General features: G+C 42.3%; 2 protein-coding genes across 2 annotated transcripts; both read right to left on the reverse strand.

Annotated features, from left to right (window-relative positions):
* Positions 1–3791: 3791 nt before the first annotated feature.
* LOC136552928 (transcription factor WRKY45-2-like) lies at positions 3792–6275 on the reverse strand. Its single transcript, XM_066544502.1, has 3 exons — positions 5750–6275; positions 5126–5233; positions 3792–4675 (listed from the first exon to the last, which is right to left on the reverse strand). Exons 1-3 carry the CDS (start codon positions 6097–6099, stop codon positions 4129–4131), a joined length of 1005 nt encoding a protein of 334 aa, XP_066400599.1. The 5' UTR covers positions 6100–6275; the 3' UTR covers positions 3792–4128.
* Positions 6276–8059: 1784 nt separating this feature from the next.
* Positions 8060–20090, reverse strand: LOC136550585 (uncharacterized). The gene is given in 21 exon segments (XM_066542199.1): positions 8060–8835; positions 8918–9179; positions 9349–9500; positions 10021–10164; positions 10166–10218; positions 10774–10978; positions 11201–11446; positions 11513–11629; positions 11956–12147; positions 12232–12445; positions 12576–12742; positions 12905–13504; positions 13626–13786; positions 14158–14359; positions 14361–14402; positions 14852–15107; positions 16926–17126; positions 17754–18243; positions 18354–18415; positions 18636–18830; positions 19071–20090. Coding segments are annotated over 21 exon segments (5034 nt in total). The 5' UTR covers positions 19871–20090; the 3' UTR covers positions 8060–8562.
* Positions 20091–21280: the final 1190 nt, after the last annotated feature.

The raw sequence follows: 21280 nt of genomic DNA on the forward strand, positions 1-21280 counted from the left end.
CAATGTCCCACACAACCATCGGCCCATATCTAATTGTTTTTGTCACATCCATCCTCTGGGCTCTTGAGCCTCATTCGATGGTGACAAGCCCACGACAAAGCTATTTACCAAAAAAAGAAAGCCTTGTTCATGAAAATGCATATTTTCTTATCTTAGATGAATGGTATGCCTATCAGTATCAAACAAGCATTTTGAATTAGTTGGATTTTTTATGCAAAAAAATATTTGGATTTAGTGACTAGTAGATCAATCAGTTATGGTCTCAGTGACAAGAATTGGGCCCAGTATGCCGATTATAGCTAGTCAAGTTGACTATAAGTGGAAACAAGCATGGCCGTAATTAGAGCAAAATAATCTGAGCTCGGGTCATATACTACTAGCGACGAGAACAACTGATGTTTTTTTTTTGGATATTATTTGCAAAGATACAAGTATATTTCTTTACTCGAAATTAATATAGTCACACGGAGACAATACTTTTTCTATGCTTATTTATTTTGTAACAAAAGGTGCTACTCAAAATTGTATTTTGGAGATGGTGTTGACGTCTAAATAAAAAGTCGCTTTTGATCATTCGTGAGTGGAGGGAGTACGATTTAGCTGGACTATGAATCAATAAATTACTTCCACTATTAGAGTTTGAATTAATTTTTAATTTTCTTTTCGGTAATCCTTCTTTCCGTGACGGTCGTTGGGGATATTCCTGTTTTTAATACTCCCTCCGTTAAGTTTTGGTTTTTCTAGATACATTGATGTATCTAGATATAGTGTATATCTAAATACATATCAAAACTATGTATATAGAAAATCCAAAACATCTAATAGTTTAATTTGGAACAAAGGGAGTAGTGTTCTAGCTTTTCCTAAAGCGGAACGTTTCCAGAATTTTATTTATTTGGATTTGGATTTCAAAACCCCTGCCAAGCATATAAGCATATATGCCCTTGAAAGCAGCATATATGCATGATATGACAACATGGGAGCTTGAGCGTGACCCAGGGAAAGATACATGGAGCCGCTAGAGGTACTGTGAACCATGCACTTGCATTGGCACGTCGACAGCACATGCGGCACAATAGGCTATAGATGCAATGAATCGGATGAGCACGTCCAGAGATCACCAAAAAAGAAAAAGAAAAAAGATGAGCACGTCCAAAAGACATAAAGAACAAGTTGCTGCTACTAGCTGGCTAGTGTCTGTGTCCATACCTATCAACGTCCGAATGAATTATTGCCATGAACGACCCATCTGCAGGCAGCCCGGTTAACTTTTCCAGTGTTCTCTCATGGCGGCTGGAGTTGGTGAAGTGAAAGGGATCAAATCTAGCTAGCAATACTGAGTCGGCAGTGAGATTTTACTTGCGTGGCAAGTGGTTTTCATCTGCACGTAAAAACTGTCGACCTAAAAAGTAGCTGTCATTTGTGGATAAACTAGTACAGCACATCAGTATCACATATCCAAACTTGTGGATTCACTAGCTCAAAGGAAGATAACAAAGACAGCAACAGATTAGCATTGCTGAAAAGTCCAGATTAGCATTTATTGCTGAATTGTAAAGTCCATGAGCAATTGTTGCAGCACGCCTTCAACTTAAGAAACTGATACTGAATTGATGAACAGCTGAACACACTTAACTAAAGGTATATATGCAGGCTAAAGTACTAGAACTACTTGGCAATGCACTATATATGTGTAGAATGTACAGAGGAATAATACTGTTTCAACATGTGCAGGAACTTTTAACCGAAAAAGGGCTTATCTCTCTTTAGACCTTAGTCTTCAAGTGGAAAGCTCTAGCTAGGAGATGATCTTTTCTTTTTTAACTTTCACTTAACAAGCAGAATACGCCAAGCGAAAAACTTTCACTTAACAAGCAGAATACGCCAAACGAAAAGAAGCACTGTGCTTTTACATACACGGCCTGTAAAGTCCATGTGACAGGAAATATATTGGATGCAAACTGACTTCGGAACTTCAGTCTTCAGACCTCGCGACTTTGCCATGAAGTTTTCTTTGGTTTTCTAGATCTCATGCTTATCTATCTCTCCTAGAGAGGAATGAAGTTTATATTTAATCGTTTGAGATCTGCATAGATTAGTGAGATCTATATAGCTCAACTAATCTGTCGTAGGGTCCATCCACGCACGTGCTACCTTCACTCGTCGTTGAACTGATCAACAAATCATCGAGTTATATATATATCAGTGTGGCAGAAATCCAGATATAGACAATAGTGGCGACCTCATGCCTACTATTGTAACTTGTAAGTTGTAACCAGTAACCATTGGCTAGCATCAGAGCCTCTAGGCTTAGTTTTCTGCAGTTGTGGGCCTGCATATTTCCTAATCAGTGGTCTGCTAATCGTGCAGACAAATCAACTATTATATTCTTATTGCATCCTCTAGCTTAGTATATGTATACTCTACCTTGATACATAGTGGTTGAGCACGTTCAGAAAGAATTTATGCCTTGCGCATTAATTGTATTTTTTTTTAGCTTGCTTCCATGCAGCCTTTTGTGTTGTGCTAGACATATTGTTGGTGGTGTAGCATAGAACTTTATTTGCACCTTTTTCAGTACAGTGATAGATTATTTCAGTTAGGTTCCTTTCTCTCTAATCTCTAGTGGTGGACTGGTGGTTGCTCGATCTAGACCAAAAAATTGGGTTCTCTTTTAAGAGAGTTTTTTTTTGGGCTCAATGCATGCATGTGTCGAGTGGTTGAACTATCCATTTTAATCTCTATGTCCTTCCGATCCCCTAAAACAATTGCATATGCACTATATATACAATGTGCTAGCTTAGCTAGTCAAAGTCTTCGGAGTGCAGGACTTGAAAGTGGACGAGAGTGAGCAATATTGAAGTTGGGTTGACAGTAACCCCGGCTAATTAATATAGCTTTTCTAACTGTGTTGTCACGAGGGGCCTACGTGTATCTCCATCGGTCCAACTAAGCACCGATGCAGAAAGAACCTAGTGGTTACCCGACTAGTGACAGGAATGATCTACACAAAACCATATACAATATGATAATTGGCTTCAAAAGCGTTAAAGAGAGTTAGCAGGCCACAAAAACGGCCGGCCGGGTTGGCAAACCCGTGTACTGATCCCACTATATATATCGATCATAGTGTTCACTGCTTGCAGCAAACTAAAGTGCATTATGAATCCTGGCAAGATTTCGCCGCCATTGGCATAATTCTACAGATTCCATTTAGGATTCGATTCACGCATCGCATATGACATCGACCTCAGTTCTTTAACCAACTAAGCTATTCTCATTTCGTCAATGCTTTGTACTGACCATGAATATATTTGCTGCATAGACTGTTGCTGAGCAAACATGAAGCTAATTGGCATTTTTTTTTTGTACTTGTTTTTCCCCTAAACAAACATGAAGCAGACACTCACATACTTACACTAATGCACAATCACCTCTACAAATGCATACCTAAGAATGACGGAATTACCATGGACCCTTTATCTCCAACAATCACGTCGCGTGCAACGTCATTTATTCCTTGAATAAATTCAAGAAAATGAATGTACCCTTGCCATTGCCATTCCTTTGTGAACCCAAGTGGGTAGATTCCACCATAAAAAAACCTACCTACACTTCACCCTAGCTAATTCTTTGGATGGATGTTTGCACTCTGAAAAACATACTTAGTAAAACATGAAGCTAAAAAATATATGTACCCATGTCAAGTTGAGGATTTAGAATCCGGATAGATAATAAGTTCCACCACAAATGAACTTAAAGATCAATTGAGCTCAATTCACTTCTATATATACTTTCTACGAGACAACATATTCGTTGTATTTAGTCATGCATATATGTATATGTACAAATGCACAAAATAAGGCCTTACAATACAATTCATATCCTTAGCGTACGTATATACGTGGGCAGCAAATATACATATGCAAAACCCTGTTCATGATGAACTAGAGATCTTGCCTTATTGTATTAACCATTATACATCATCCATGTGGCTACTCAAACTATAGTCATGCATGGCTACTACTAGTACTACTTGTGCAAGTAGTAGTGCATGCATGCATGCAAACTGCAAACGTGGCATTGGCTGGATATGCATGTATGTATGCATGCATGCATCAGCCTTTGTCAGGGATCGAAGCCAAACAGGTCGTCATCCCCGGCGTTGCCAAAGGAACCAAACGGCGAGCCGGTCATGAATCCGAGGCTGCTAGGAGACGACGGGAAGCTGCCGCCAGGGCCACACGCCATGTCGCTGGTCCCTCCCGGCCAGCACTCCGCCGGTGCGGACCCCACGGTGGCCGACGAGGTCATGGTCCCCGCTGATCCCACCACCACGGCGGCGAGCTGCGTGGCCGGCGAGCTGCTGCTGAGCGCCTCCTCGCTGCCGCAGCGGTAGTCCTGCGCCTGCGTCGGCAGAGAGGAGCTGTAGCCGAAGCGAGATAAGAACATCGTGGATGCGCCGCCGACGGTGGATCCTCCGAAGCTGATGAGGTTCGCGCAGTCCGGCGGCGGAGCCGTGTCCGGGATGACGAGCGGGATGGTGGAGGGGTCCTGGCAGGTGTGGTGGCCGAAGTAGCTGATGATGAACTCCGACGGGTTGGCATCGGAGGCCTGGACCTGCCTTGTCGCCCTGCACCCTTGGTCTAGCCTGTGCGTGCACCTGTAGTAGCTCCTGTGCACAATATGTACATGCATGCAGTCATCAGTCATGCAGATGCAGAGAGAACTGGTCTAAGGCTCTTCATTCATTCTATATGGTAGAGTGGTTCTTTAGTTTTTTATTTTCTTTTTAAAAAGGGTGATGCGATCAACTAGTGCCACTGCTACATATAGAAACACCATATGCATATGTAATACCATATTATACTTATCGATGAATAATGTACATGAGGCTATGGTCCAAATAAAGCAACATATATAATGCTTTATGATTAACTGGATATATAACCAGTTGCGAGTGCTTGGTATGCATTGCTTTAGTTTCTCTTCATTAAGGTATAGGGGGAAAAAGATTCAATGATTCAGTCATCACTATGACACTATATCTATACGACATGTATACGTATGCATGATACATGGTGCCAGCGTTCAGTAAGTTTATTAGAGGCCAACACGTACATACCTCGGACTAGGGGACTCTTGGATACGTTTTTGCCCGTATTTTCGCCATGAGTACTTGCCATCGTCGAGCGTACTGGCAGTGACCGTGTTGACGAAGGGGCTGTGCGATCTGCCATATACATCCCGACATATGGTTAGCACACACATATATACAAAAAGAAAGATCGACAACCATCATACACCAAGTTTTAATTGGAACACTAATTCATGTGAACTATAGATGTGCATGCATAACATGCATTCAAGAGTGTCATGACTCACACAGTCGCACTACATGAAAAACATACAGCAGTGACAGGGAAAAAAATACTTTCACTTACCTATCCTTAAGTCGGGCCGGACTTCGATCGTAAGCTAGAAGCACTGAACCTAGATTAACCTTTTGACCTTTCAAATTTATTTCACAAGTGAAATCAGTCTTGTTGGAAAGAAAGCAAGTTTTATTGAGTTTCTCCCTATCATTGAAACATAAAGTTAAGCCCCACTACTAGAATTATACAACTAGCTAGGGTATCCTTCAAATTACAACTAGCTAGAATTATACAACAGCATAAGGAAACAGCAACAGCGAGCAAGCTAGGTGCACAGTTAAAAATAAAGGGTTTTGATTAGCCTTTATTTTCACCTTCTCCTGGTGCTGCTCCGGCGCTGCGGCCCGGACACGGCCGCCGCGCCGCCTCTCCTCCTCCTCCGACCCTGTTCCTGCTGGCTGCCGCCGGCGCCGGCTCCGGTGGTATCCAGAGCCGACATGGCGCTCGACAGGCTGCTCATCATCCCGTCAAGCGTCAGTCTGAACTCACTGGTGGTCCCCGCCGCGGCCTCGATCGAAGGCGTGGGTGACTCCTCCAGCATGGTCTGGAGCTTCGTCGCGCCCTCGTGCACCTCGATCAGGTTGTCCATCACCACCCGTGGCGCCGCCGTAGCAGGCGGTGAACGCCGGCCGCTGCCGGCGCCGCCGCCAGCGGAAGACGCCATGCTCGCTTGCTAGCTAGCTACCAAACCAGCGGTGCAAGTGCATGCATGTCCACCTGCCCGGCCGTAGCTGGAGCGATAGGCCGGGTCGTCGGGAGCAGCTAGCTGTGCTGCGGCTTGTTTTTATTGGTGGCCGGTGGCCGCGGTGGGAAGTTGGGGGGAAAAAGGAGAGGAGGGCGCGGGATGGCGAAAGAGGAAGTGGCGTGGAAGAACATGCAGGCACATGTGGGTCCCCCCAGGCCCCGGTGGCCCGGTCGGATGGGTGTGCCCCACTGAGCCGAGCGCAAGGCGACGAGGGAACGACCGAACGAAGCTGGGGGCGGGAGGCGGGAGCTGATCGTCATTGCCGTGACGCGCCACCGTGAGGTCATCCATGACTCAGACCTCACAGTGAGTCACTGCTCGGTGAATACCTTGACCAGGAAAAAAAAAAGGCATAAACTTCTGTTATAATGGTACAATTAATGTAAAATAACAAAATAGTGGTCAAAGTTAATATTCTATAGATAATGAAAATATCATTTATTTGTGAGTTGTGACTAGGAGTTAGGGATGAAAATGATACGGATATTTTCCGACCGTATTCGAGACCGAATCCGTTTAGAGAAGTTCAAATCTGTCCGTATCCGAGTCCGGATATTCAACATCCGATACCGTATCCGTATCTGAATACTCAAATTGTATACTTATGATGTCGATACCCAATCGTATCCTATCCGACATAGCTAATACTATTCGTATTCGAATCCGAATCTGAACAGAAATATGAAAACAAATGTAATATTAGTGATATCCGTCCGTATGACCGTATCCGATCCATTTTCATCCTACTAGGAGTATATATATAATCGATCAATTTATTCTGTTTAGTGAATCAATGGTGCATACAGTAGTAGTTGTGTGTACTTGACAATGGTACAAATCACTTGTCGATCATCGAGGTGCTATATCTAGTGATTTGAGGTAAGATGTACTCCCTCCGTCCCTAAATAACTATGATTTTTGGTTTCTGTGCCGTAAATTTGACTGAACTTGTAGAAAATGCGTGCAACATTTGTATCTCCAAATAAATTTATTATAAAAATAGAAAAAAAATATCCATCTAATGATATTAATTTTGTACTATAAATATTAATATTTTTTTATATATATTTAGTCAAAGTTGTTTCTCGGAAAGCGAAAACGATATTTATTTAGGGATGGAGGGAGTAGTTATTTGCGTTAATGTACAATTTAGAGGCTGTAGCCTGCAGTCTCATTTAGCTTCGCTATTACCCGTTGAAGAGCACCTCTGTTGAATGTCACCATAACCGGAGATTTAAAACGCTGCTTGTCATGCTGTGCAAGCCGGAGCAAAATGGCAAATGAAAGCCCAACTGGTGTACAAGTAGAGTGCAAATTGGGCGCCATGCAATGCAACGAATGGTCCCAGCGAGGGGGAGAGCATCTTTACTCGCAGGCAATTTTCTTATGAAAACTTGTGCATCTAGGCTGACTGGTCTTTTGCCCTGACACATGCATGACGGGAACAGGGCGACCCACGGAAATTAAACTAGGAATTAGCCACCACAAGTTTTGTATCTTTTTCATATGTGGGGTGGGGGAGACATTGCACATGTCTCTGTCTTCCACGTAAGTTTAGAGTACACTATTTCGAGGACAAGCTAGATCAGAAATTCAGAAGAAAGACATGGATAGGATAGCTGAAGAGACGAGGTCAAAGACAGTGTTGCCGATTGCCATGCCGGCCGCAGTCACAACTCACAAGTGGGCATAGCCCGAGCCCGGATGCAGAAACCAACAGCCAACGCCCAAAATCATAGGAGGAAATACAACCTTCAAACATGCGTGTCCCGTGTCCGTAAAGCCTTGCTGCATCTACCGACTGGACATCCAAGCAGTCTAGCACATCTGCAGACTGCAGATGACAACTTAATTTTATCCCATAACCTGATGAGTTGATGACTACTGGCTCTGCCACCACCTATCGTCTAAAAATTGAGCTTTCAATTAGAAGCCGAGACGTGGCATCTTGATGAACGCGTATAAATGGCATAAGTTGACGTGGCAGTGGCAGAACTACTGCATCAAAATTACAGGAGAATAAGATGGGCCGTACAAGCATGCTTCTGAACAGCAACCAGAAAAACTGTGATGGAGTTCTTGCATGCTCTTCTACATAAATAAAAAATGGAGTTTATGTACGAATCTAAAAAGATAACAGGTATATACAAAAAAAAATCCTAAAGTTACAACGTAAATGGCACCATATTGGGTGCCCTAGAACATTTTAGAAGTCAGATTCTAAAGACGAGGGTGCCTTCATAGCCGAAGAACATCCTTCTCCAACTATTTTTAGTACTGGGAAGGAAAATTAGTGATCCAGTAAAATTAACACAACTGCCACGACGATGGATCGAGGCTCTTTGATAAACCTTCACTGGAGAACATAAGTCATCTCTTAACTTATTGCTGGTTGTCATGTTGCTCCATTATTCGCCTTCTTTCAGCAGCTAACCCAGCTGCAACAGATGGAGGCAAACTCCTCAAGCTATCGCCATAATCTTGATCTCTCTGTTCTAGGGGTTCATCAGGTCCTGTCATCGGGAATAGTGACTCCACATCCTTCAACGTCAAAACAGGCTCATCTTTGAAGTTTTTGGATTTACGGTTTATAGTAGAGCAGACAGCTCTGCTCCTATTCAATTTGTAGATGCTCTCTTCTATTGTTTTCTTCACCTGAAAATAAATAATACATCAAAACCCGTTTCCAAGAATATATTAAAGAGAAGAAAAAAGGAGAATAGGATGTAGCGCTTACTATAAAACGGTGAACAAATGTGCTTTTGTCTTGCCCAACTCTATGGATCCTGCTGATAGCTTGTGCCTCAGCAGCAGGGTTTAGTAATGGCTCCACTAGAATAACATGTTGTGCTTCTAGTAGATTAAGACCATTTGCTCCATGCTGTATAAGCATCAGAAGTACTTGAACAGGCTGCATTTTGGAGGCTGTCCTTTTCACTTTATCTACATTTACATTGCTCACCAGACCCTTGAATTGGGAGAGGGCTGCCTGTGATTTTCTGAAAAGGAAGCAAAACTTTCACAAAGTCATTTCATTGCTCAGAAGTCAGAACAATGGAGCATATATAGTACTTCCTCAGTGATAACCATCTAGCTGAAAGATCAGAAAGGAACAGTTTGGCCAATCAATAAAACTGAAAGAACACGATTCTATATATTTGATCACACCTTCCTCCTTTCATCCGAACATATGAAATGTTGTTAGCAGCGAGGGAGTGCTCTAGTACATCCAGCACATCATTCCAACTTGAGAAAACAAGAACTTTAGCTGTTCCATCAGTTGAAGTGATTCTCAAGATTCTTCTTGTGACAGCTTCAATCTTCATCAGGAAAAGAGAGAAAAAAAAGTGGGATCATTACACTGAACTTAACATACAATAACCAGACAAACCAGTAGAGGAGCTTGCATTATAACATTTTTAGGACTCTTGAGAATATAGTCATTCCATCTTACGGTCATTTTCAGGACTCTTGAGAATAGTCATTTCATCTTACTGGTTTACATTATTAACTTCAACATACAATAACCAAACAAACCAGAAGTTGTGGTACCTGCTTAAGTAGTGTCCTATCCTTTTTTTCTTTCCTTTGCAAACAGTTAGCAGCAATTGCATTATAGTCTTATAGATAGTTGAATACTAATAATATTTTGAGGAATTTTTAGAACATAGTCCTTCCATCTTATGGGGTTACATGATTAAGTATGTGCATGGACACATTGACACAAAGGTCCTACTTTCAAATGTAGTTATGCAAGTTGCAAGCCAAAATAAGCAGTAACCACAGGGTTCAAATGCAGAACAGATAGAACACCAACAAAGTAAGGAGGTTGCATGAAACCTTTGTTCCATATGAACCTTGGACAGAAATAGTGCTTTCAGCCAAATCTTCAGTGCTCTTTTCAGGTTTGTCCCAAGTTTTCTCAACTACAAAAGCAACATTCTCAATATCTGTTCGCTGACGGCATGTGGGGCACATAATCCAATTTTTTACGCTTTCCGAATTGAGCTGCAGTTTGTTCTGTCATGTAAAGACAACCTGAGAGCAGTAAGAAGATAATTTAGTCAAGGTCAGGAATTCACTATACATCATATGAGTAATTGAACAGACAAGTGGCATGATTATCCAATTGTATGTCCTGAAGTTACATCAGCATTGAACTTAGCAGAAGGGTAAGAATGCTAAAGTAAATTCTACCGCACAACAAACAGACAGATATGTTATACTCCATCCCTTCTAAATTATAGCTCACTTTAGCTTTGTCCTAAGTCAAAAGTCTCTAACTTTGACCAAGTTTACAGAAAGACACATCAACATCTACAATATCAACTTAGTTTCATTAAATTCTCCATGAACTATGTCCTGGTGTTACATTTATTTGAATTTGTAGATGTTAATATTTTTTTCTAAAATCTTGGTCAAAGTTAGAGAAATTTGAATCTAGGACAAAACTAAAGTGAACTATAATTTGGAACGGAAGGAGTAGTTTGAACCAGTCAACAGTAGTATCTATCTTATCTAGGAGTACCTGCTTTTCTTCAATTGGTGTAGCTTTGAACAAATTTTGAACACAAAATTTGCATGGATACTCACACTTGCAGCATACAAAATGACCACACTGGAAAACCATTTTCTGGTCAAAAACCTTCTCCTGGCATATTGGGCATGGTTCATTACGAAAATCAGAGATAGTTTGCCCTGTGACTGAACATGAAGCAACTGTATCAACGGCATCGCCTGCTTTAGCCAATGATTCGCCATGCTGGTTATGTGTTTTCTTGTTACATACTGCCAATCCCTAAAAGCACAGATGTGATCCACATTAAAAAAAAAGGAGCCATGCAAGAACAGGACTCCGTAGCAGAGGTATTATACTAAGATGATATTAACCCAAACAAATAATGAGTGACCCATATGATGATAGTATTATAGTGCAATCTTTGGGAACAAACAAGTTATGTAAATTGTACACTAAAATGTGAAGTTCTATGGAAGAAGTTTACTTGAAGTTATCACACACCTTTAAGTACCGGAGTTGACCTCTTACACGGGCTAAAGATGAGAGTGACATGAATTTTTCACTTGTAAACTGGACATTATATGGTATGAGTTCCTCTCTAGTTACAATATTAGCAGCGCTAGGTTCATCGTCTTTCTCTTTGAGCTGAAGTCTTGAGATGGACATCTTCATCTCGTCATGAGCACGCAATAATTGGGTTTGAGCAATTGACAGAAACCTTGCTTGAGGAAACTCCTTGCGCATAGCCTAAATTATCATGTCATGGTTAGCAACGAGCTTGGTTATGTCAAAAGAGAAAGAAACATTTTCTACCTCAAAAAGAAGTAAATGTTTTTTAGCAATTGCGGAATATTGCTTTCCCAATACTGTCTTTGAGTGATTCCGGATAACCCTTAATGCAGTCTCGGTTCGAGAAGGATGCCTGTAGACCTGTAAACATTGGCAGTATTAAAAAAAATATAACAGATAGATAACACATAAATGGAATAATAGTCAGTATCGATCGCTTTGAATGCCAGGTCAGAGTAGCTCAGAAGAAACTTTTAAGTGATGATGGTCCTTGCAACACCTTTCACAGAATGCAAAGGCAGATGGACTGATCAATACAGATCTTAGAAGACGCATGGTAAAAGACAAATAGAAGGTGAAACATTATTTTCCAGAGAGTTGGGGTTGTAATGTTATCCTTGAAAAAGGTGTGGATAGAAGAGAAAAAAAGAGGAAGTGACAACTAGGAATGGAAGTATGTAACACACCTGTATGTTTTCTCGAGCTGACCTAGGATTGTTATTGTCATAGCCAGGTTCAGATCCCTCGTTGGATTTTCTATTACGGAAGAAGTGATTGAGCTCATAATTTCGCCTCTGTAGATCCTGTGCTTCTTCTACTGAATCAATGACAGAATCATTGTTTGATTTCTTAACAAGAAACAGACGTGCTTCATACCTCTAAAAGAAACGAAGAGATTAAATCAATACACGATGGATTTCATAGAAGCACAAAAACATCAACAAGCACTGGTGCATATTAACCTGAAAGAGTTCGTCTAGCTCACACTGGATACATAGAGAACCAGTGCCATCATAGCACTTTGGACAATATCGCTGGCCCTCAATGTCCTCATCCCTTGGGTTATCCATTGTTTTGTCAACTTCCAGAAGTCTATCCATAAGATGTTGCCTCGAACTTTGTAGAGAATCAATGTCAGCTTGAATTGCATATTTTAATCCAGCGATACTTTTAATCCTGTGAAAGAAGTTAACCATCAACTATAGAAAATAAATATTTTTCGAACATATATTTAGTGATATGAGTTCTTGAAAAAATTAATCGACATAGGTACCATGGAGAATATTAAAACAAGTTTGCTGCAGACCTGGAAGATATTCCCCTTGAACCCAAACCAGTGGTGCTCTTACTAGAAGAATTATCAATCTTCTTGATGAGTTCGTCAGCAGAAATGTTGTTCTGTTCAATGCAGTCCAAAGCATGCAGCCACCAATTCATATGCCCACTCTGTAGCTCTTTAGTCATATTCAAGACCTAAAGGTAGGCAGACGCTAAGTATGAGGAGAAAAGTGAAAGGCTTGGATCACATAAAACTTACCAGGGATTAAGAATACAATAACAACAGAAGACAAAGAAAGATAAATAAATTAAGATAGCTTGGTGCAGCTCAAAAATAAGAGAATGTAGTGAACTTACCTCTGTGAATGATGCATTAAAATCCTTCTGTGCTACTACCAGCCTTGAAGTAAAAACCGACAGGTATTTTTCTGTGATTGCATTGCAAGTCTTCCTCAAGCAGTCATCAGCGAAACATTCAGATGATGAGTGGAATCCAGCGACATTCTCCACACCCACATCTCCAGTTGTGCATGCTTGTCCAATAGTGTTTTTATCTTCTTCAGATGTTTCTAACCCATTAGCTGTAAAACTCGAAACACTGTTTTTACATATTTTATTTCGTTTCACACAAAGTACATTTGTCTCAACAGTGTTAGTTTCCTTTCTTTTTCGGCTGATTGCAACTTCAGAAGCCGGCTTTTTTAATGGGCATTCTTGTAAATATTCAGAACTAATTCTAAGCAGTTCTGCAAGATTGTAGTTGATATGAAGATTCAATAGAGGGTCAACACGGAAATCGTCGACATTTTCATGAGCCAATGCCAGTGCTTCTTTGTACAAAGAAATAGCTTCTTGGTTCCTTTGTTCAATAACAGCTAATCCGGCAAGACCATTCAGGGAAACTACAATTTTCCTCAGCTCTTCCTCTCCTTCAATTTTTGCTTTACCGATAAGAACCTGGATGCAAAAGTATCATTGGCAACACTGAGCGCATTATTAAAAAGAGCGCATTATTAAAAAAAAATTGCACTACAGAAAATAGGTCGCAACCAGGACTGAAACATAATCAGCTATTCACCTGTAAAATTTCATCCATTGACAAAGGGTTATGCTGCAGGGAGCAGAGACCAGAACTCCCCACTTGTGGGTGGCAACATGCCTGCCGAAGTTTCAGCAGTGGGACTAGAAGCTTGGCAATGTCGTCATTGGAGAGGTAAACATTTAGCAAAGCATTTGAATCTACAAGCACGAGACAGAAAGAACCTTCAGGTTTTTGGATGAAGGACATTAGTGTGGCAACTAACCGGCCATTACAACATGTTTAATAAAAAGAGGTAACCTAGTGCTGAAAGCTCAAGGGACCAGGGAATTTTTAGGCAACATTACAGAAATATTTAGCAGTCTTGCAAATTCGCTATTACACATAAATGCCTCTGAAAATGGTATTATCCATATCCCACTCAAAATGGAATTCCGTCTATATTATCTACTTTGAGAAATGTCCATTCCAACTTTTTTTGGGGGCTCATTTTCTATGGAAAAGCATGAAAACCCTGACCCTGAAGAATTAATGTGTAAACATAAAATGGTTCGTCTGGTGGATGAAGTACCTGAAATTGATTCTCTTCTATTGGTGTCATTTCTCAAACTTCTAATAATTTGATGTGCATGGTCCATGCAGGTTGCATGCTGCTTCTTATAGAAATATTCTTCAATGGAAGAAAAGATGAGCCATGAAAAACACTCTTCTTGCGGAAGCAGCTGCAGTTCACCTGAGACATGAATTTTGGAGGAACGCCACATGATTTCCCTGCAAGAAATTGTGTGCATAATTCATTGCTACTCTGTTACCCTTCTGCAGTTCAAGTTCAATGAGACAAAAGGAGAATAATTACTCAGACCAATTATCTCAGTAAACCAAATGCTATCAAAACAAATCCTGCCAAGTAGCAACAAGCGTTACATGCAGAGCTGTGGCAACATTATTCATGATTTCATGTATTGCTATAAGAAACAACAAACCGGCACTAAAAAGTTCCATTGTATCATGAGGCTCTCTGTCCTTTATAAGACATGCTTGCCTATGTTTTCAGACTATATGGACCTAGATGGTAAGAACTAAGAACCAATGGGCCAACTGTAAGACTTGCACTACCCAGGCTATATGCACTTCACTAGATCCATCGTCACCACCATGAAATTATGGTATTTGAGATCCGTCAGCCTAGGCAAGTGATCACAGTTTATAAACGATAAACATTACAGTTGGCATGTGACAGATTCAGTAGGTAGCAGGCAACATACCTCATACGGGTCTCTAATAATGTCCACCCACCATCTATATGTGTCAAATGGGTTTGTCCTAAGAAAACGTAGAAGCCCGAAGAGATCATCAAGCCTGCGTTGTATTGGGGTTCCTGTGATACACCAACGGTGTTGAGCATTTAGCCTCAATGCCATCTCAGTCACAGAAGTCTTGCTTGACTCTACCATCTGAGCTTCATCCAAACAAAGCCGCCACCAGTGGATCCTTGTCAGGACAGTTGGAATGACAGGATATCTAAAGAGCGTAATGACAGTTCAGCAGAGATTCAACCAAAGTTAATTTAACTTATTAATAAATGGCATGTCTGGATAACAATGGGATTCTTACTGTAAGCACTCAATGAAGTACTTGGACCGAACAAGCTACTGCACTTCTATTTCAGCTATTATCAGTGTACCCTGATTCTAAGTGATGAATAAGCTCGAATCAGTTATCCTTTCAGCTTCACCAGATTTTTAGTACTCACATAATGTCAGATCAATGAATAGGTATCATAATTCAAAATATGTGAACCATGAACCCAACACAACAAACAAGGAAAGCATAAAGATAAAAGTACAGTGGCACAAATCTCTGATTTGGTGTGGTATGTCAGCTTGCATTTGACTTTTCCGAGAAAAAAATGGATGTTAGGCATCAGTAGTAGGTTTAGCTCCCTCATTAATTTTGTTTTAATTGAAGCAATTTATTTTACACATGCTTTTTTAGGACAATTTATTGTACACATGGTAGCAAGAATATTATAGCTATTTATACAGACAAAACATAAGGAAGAATCATGCAATTACCTTTTCCTAAAATTTAGGAAACAACACTAGTTTGAAGTAGTTTCAGCTCATTGATATCTTTGCAAGACAGCAGCATGTATATGGGTTATTGTTTATATTTAGCTTTCCTTGTCAAACAGCAACATTGTAAACCCCCACCCCCTGCATTCGCCTCAAACATGGAAAAAATCCATGACTTCGGCCCTGTTTGGAAGTCATGTAATTCTTTTCGCATGTAATTACATTACACCTGTATTTTCTTGTGCACAAGAAAACCCCTAAAATATAGGGTATTATTTTTCCCTTGGAAAGCTGTTGTTTGGGAAAGCTGAAATTTAAAAACAGAGCATTGAATTGGAGCAAAACTGAAATAATTTCAGACCAAAAAAATTCAGAACAAAGAATCAACAGGTTCTACCAAATGGCAAACATTGGCAACCACCAATTTCTATGCCAAATAGTTGCAACCGCAACAAAATCATCACACACAGGAACACATGACTAAAATCATCCAACCAAACAAACGAAGCAATCGCATCTGAAGATGGAGAACTAGGCGAGCTTGCCGAGCGGAGACACCGATTCTTCTGCTTCGGCCTCCCCCTGCTCCTTCACTCCCTCCCGTCAGCAATATCAGGCGGAGGCGCAACCGCGCAGGGAGGTCTACAGGACAGGGACACGACGGCATCGAGGCGCGCGAGGCAGACCACAACCATGGCCATCGTTAGGCTGGGTCGTCGGTTCCGTGATTGCCCAGCATCGCGTCGCGTTGAGGGCTCAGGACAGAGAAGAGGCCATGTCCGACCAGGCTGGAGCGGCGGGCGGGATCTCACCGTCGGTCTGTCCTCGGGGCTCAGGGGTGACGGAGAGTGGAGGGCCAGCATCTGATGGAAAGCTCGTGTGTCTGGGGAAGAAGCGGTGGCGTGTGGGGGAGGAGGGTGGGGCTGCGGGAGCGGACGCGACAGCGACGGGAGGCGCGAGCACGACCGCGCGACGGCCCGATACATCTCGTTTTCTTTTCCGGGTTGGAGGAGGTGAATTTTATTTTACACTGGTTTTGGCTTAGTGTGCTCACTAGCCATCCAAACAGCTAATCCTTGCTTGCATCGGAAAAATTGACAGGCCTGTAATTTACAGGTGCTTTGGACTAAATACCAGGCTTCCAAACATGCCCTTCCTGGTTCTGAGGAAATGTATGTTTCCTATAGTTTATGGAGGGTTTGAAAACTGGAATCAGTCTAACCTATCATGTCAACCTTCATTGTGAAAACTAAACATTACTTGCCTCTTTTGAAATCTCAAGAAACGGCGATCACCATCATGACGGTCAAAATCATGTGATAGATCTTCTTTCAAGACATCATAGGTTGTCAAGACAACATCAGCAGTACTTATCTCAGTCATCTCATTTTTTTGGATGGTAGCAGGATCCAAGTTCCTTGCACCTTCATAAATGCAAACTTTCAGAGATCCTGGCCTTGTGTGTCTAGAGTAAAGAAAAACAGCTGTCAGTACTATCATTATATGCATATACCTGTAGCTATACCATACCAAAGAGGCCAAAACACTCAAAAGAATAAAACTGGATAAGGCACTTGAAGCTTCATTCTTGGTATAGACTGCACTAGAGTCGACACGTCTTATTCTCAAAAGCTTCCCATCATGGGCACCCTTAACAAAGATCCATCATAAGGATTTTTAACATAAAGTTGCAGAACTTCTATACTCAAAGTAGAAGCAGTGAAGAAGAGATTGAGTGTTACGTGGCTGAAACAATGAGAGCAAAATAACAACCTTACATTCTAAGCAAAAGACAGAGATTTCAAAACTGAGAGCAACAGCAGGCAGTGTTGACGTAAACGTTAAACGCTAAACAGATGCAGCCATTTAAACACGGAATAAATGGACACAGCTGGCCACCATGTAGCATTTGAATGGTGCTTAAATGGCTAAACGGACATTTAGGAGAAGCAGAACATAGTGTTACACAGTATGTCTCTCGAACTCTCGATATAGTAAAGTGTAGCTTGGAAAATTTGAAAAATATTGATCCTGATATTCAGAAATTATGCGCAAAACTGTTCAATTAACAGTTGGATAAAAGAAATCATACCGGGTAATCTCAGAGTGCCATTGTGCCAATATTGGTGCAGGACATACTATCAATGTAGCATGGCTGAGTATATTAGTTTGAGTTGCTTCAGTAAGCTCCAAGCACAGTGCACAAACGTATTTGTCTTCTGTCTCAACAATAGAACACCTGGGTTTCTTTTTCCTTCTAATTGCAGACTTCATGGCGCTTTTTTTGTTTGTTGATGCTACATCTTCAGCGGTATCATCAAAAAGTATATCTTTCTTGGGTGAGTAACCAACACAATCAGCATGTTGCCAAGCATCACAAATGTCACATTGGACCCATAGACCCGTGTATGCAGAACTTTCACTCGCAGCACCACAGATGCACTCAACCCTTTCTACTTTCTGCCTCTTAATTTGATCCATTTCTGTTTTGTTCTGGGAGACAGAGAAGTCTAATGAAATTGGTCTACGATGAGCAAAAATGCACGCTAAAAGCTCAACAGTTTTCCCCAAGCCCATTTCATCTGTATCAATTGAGCACAGAAAAGGAGTGTCAGCGGTAACTATCCACAATGGTAAAAATCATAAAAGCAGTATAATAATGAATTGATGAACACAAATGTTATCGACTTACCAGCCAAAATGCCCCCAGAGACATAAGGTGGAGAAGGCTCTGGTTGCAATGAAACATTTCCGCTGCATAGTAAGTTAGTAATAGATATGTGAAAATCTGAGGCATTCACAGGAACAAAAAAAATTGAAATCAAGATTGGCGGAAACATTATGTGTATGGAAAACAGGTTGCTCAAATAGTCAACAATATGCAATGAACTTAAGAAATCTCAAGCATACTTAACTAAACAAGCTACAAGCATATCAACCAGATTTGATTAGTGTTTACACACTTCAGACTTACTTGAACGGATTATAGAACATCCTGGAGTTCTTGTGAATAAAATCAATAGGAACACAATATGGTGCAGAATTAGCATGTTCTTGATGAGGTGTATTTCCCTTTTCACGTTGAACCATCCAATGCGTTGCACGAAGTTGATATGGTCTGAGCTGAGGAACTAAATCAGGAAGGTCCTCTTCCAACTGTTCTGCATTACTAACAACAGGAATAAAAGATAAGTATCATACAATGGCCAGAAAAAAAGTATGATACATCCTAAGAATCATAACGAAGCTTTGTATAACTCAAATCGTAGATTCTGATCACACAGCACATATGGTATATCATAATAATGGCAACAAGTAATTATTTATAAGTTTAAGTGCTTTCATTTCATATTCATGCTGAAGCACATGATTATGAGGTTTGAGTAATAATGAGATGTAAGACACTCACATCGAAGGCTTAACAGCCTCATAAAAAGCAGCAAGATCAAACTGTGAATCACTCTTAGGTGCCGAATCAGCATTACCACCATCATCCATTGGCACACCAAGGTCATCCAACCCATATATGGCAGCCGATGTTGTGACCTCAGGACGCAGCCAAGCCATCATATTCATCAAACTCTTCCTCCATGGATGCCTAGGCACCTCCAGCAGCGATTCGCACGCGCTGAAAGCCTGTTCCATCACCTCCACTCTAACCCTAAATGACTCAACCCACGTCTTACCCATATCCTGAAATGCTCTGAAAGATTGAACCCGGAGCGTGATGAATCTCAAGCTCACCAAATGGGCAAGACCCGATACACCTTCATCAGGACCATCAAAACACCCTGAGACCACATATTCTGCGTGCTTCCCTTCACAACTCTCATGGACGACATACTCCAGGAGCACGCAATCCGACGGCACAACGGGCCACTGGCCCATCCTGAACCCCTCCTCCGGCGCGTCGCGCACCCGCAGACGCAACGAGAACGTCGACGCCCCGAATGCCTCCTCCAACGCACCTTCCCCATCCCCGTCGCCGGAGACGCTCACGTCGCGGAGGACCACCTCGGCGATATCGCGGTGGTCAACGTCGGCGTGACCCCACGTGCTCCTATCCACCTCCACGCAGACGTCTCTCCTCGCATCGCCCTTGGTCCCACGCTTCGTGCTGCCGCTAGGGCTCGGCGCGTAGGGGTCGGCCTCGGCCGCCGCAAAGGCAGCACCCGCAGCTCGAACCGGCCGCGATTTCTTCCTCCCCATATGTGATTCAGGCGGTGTCGTGGACCATTCGGTGGGGCTTTGGACACCGGTGCGGAATTGGGCGTGGGAATTATCAGAAACCTTGAATTTTGAGAGGAGCGGAAGGACGAGATGGGAGCAGGGCGGTGCTGGGAAGATATTGGTGGCTTGGAGGTTTTAGGAGGAGCCGACGAACTGACGGTCTGACTGGAGAGGACGGCGGAGGAAGGGCGGCCGGAGTGTGTGTGTGTGTGTTTTTTTTTTTTTATCTGGCTATACAAAACCGCTATCCTACCAACCGGACGTCCGGCGCACTGCGCGCGTTCGGACGCTCAAGCGCTTAAGGCCCTATGCCTAAGTGATGCCTAAAAGAAGAGAGATGATTTTAGCACCGTTTCTTCCCACTGCAGCAGGCGGTTCCAATCACAAACGATGTCAAGAAAATAAGGAGCGGAGCAAGTAGTTGTGCCGATACCCAAATCAATAAAAAACTATTTCATTGGCCTACTACCCACACCAAAGCTGCTCCGTGAGCCTTCGTCCTTGCAGCTTTTGACTACTCTTTCTTACAACGTGGGTCCCATGAGCAATGGCACCAACTCTCTTCACGTTGTAGCAATTGAGAAGCGCTCCTGGTTATACATGTGAGACCCGAATTTTTTGCTGGCTCCACTCCCACGCTATGGAGGGCCTAACCACCTGTGTCCCTTTTGCCCCTGCCCCACGCGCATGCCTCCGGCCCAGTCCGCTGGCCCTTAGGCGAGCCACGACCTTAGCTCGCTCTAGCAGCTCGTCGTGTCCGCCCTCCTACCGTCCCACACGTGGGACGAGCACGCCCAGCGCCCCCTTGACCGTAGCACCCCTATCAACCGGCTCTCGACGCCTCTGTCCACTAGCCCTCGGCGAGCCACACGTCCCCATCTATCGGCCTCTGGCTCGCTCTCCGGTCGAACAACATAAAACACTTACAACAACATAGAACAAATGCTGCAACATAAGATCGAAGAAGCTAAAACATTTATAACATATTATTACAACATTTAAGTGAACCATATGAAACATCCGGATCAGAACGATTGCAACATACGTCTAGAAAACAGGTGAACCATTTTGAACAAATACTTGCAACATGTCTTTGAAACACATGTAACATATGCAACATGTGCAACATCCCCAGATCTACTTTTACAACATCCATATGACTCAACTGCAACTGTGGGGGTACGACCCCGAATACCCACGACATACTACATGGGTTGCGCCGCCAGAGGTGGTCCAACTCACAAGACGAAGACTTACGGTGTACGGTGCTGCTCGACGTGTAGCGTAAGACATCAGAGGTGATATCCTGAAGATGCTACAAGATCTGTTAGGATATGCTCGATCCCGTGATTCCTGTAATCTGTTATTACTTACCAGTTATCTTCTAGA

The sequence above is a fragment of the Miscanthus floridulus genome, chromosome 4 (assembly GCF_019320115.1).
Source record: "Miscanthus floridulus cultivar M001 chromosome 4, ASM1932011v1, whole genome shotgun sequence".
In the NCBI taxonomy this organism is placed as follows: Eukaryota; Viridiplantae; Streptophyta; class Magnoliopsida; order Poales; family Poaceae; genus Miscanthus; species Miscanthus floridulus.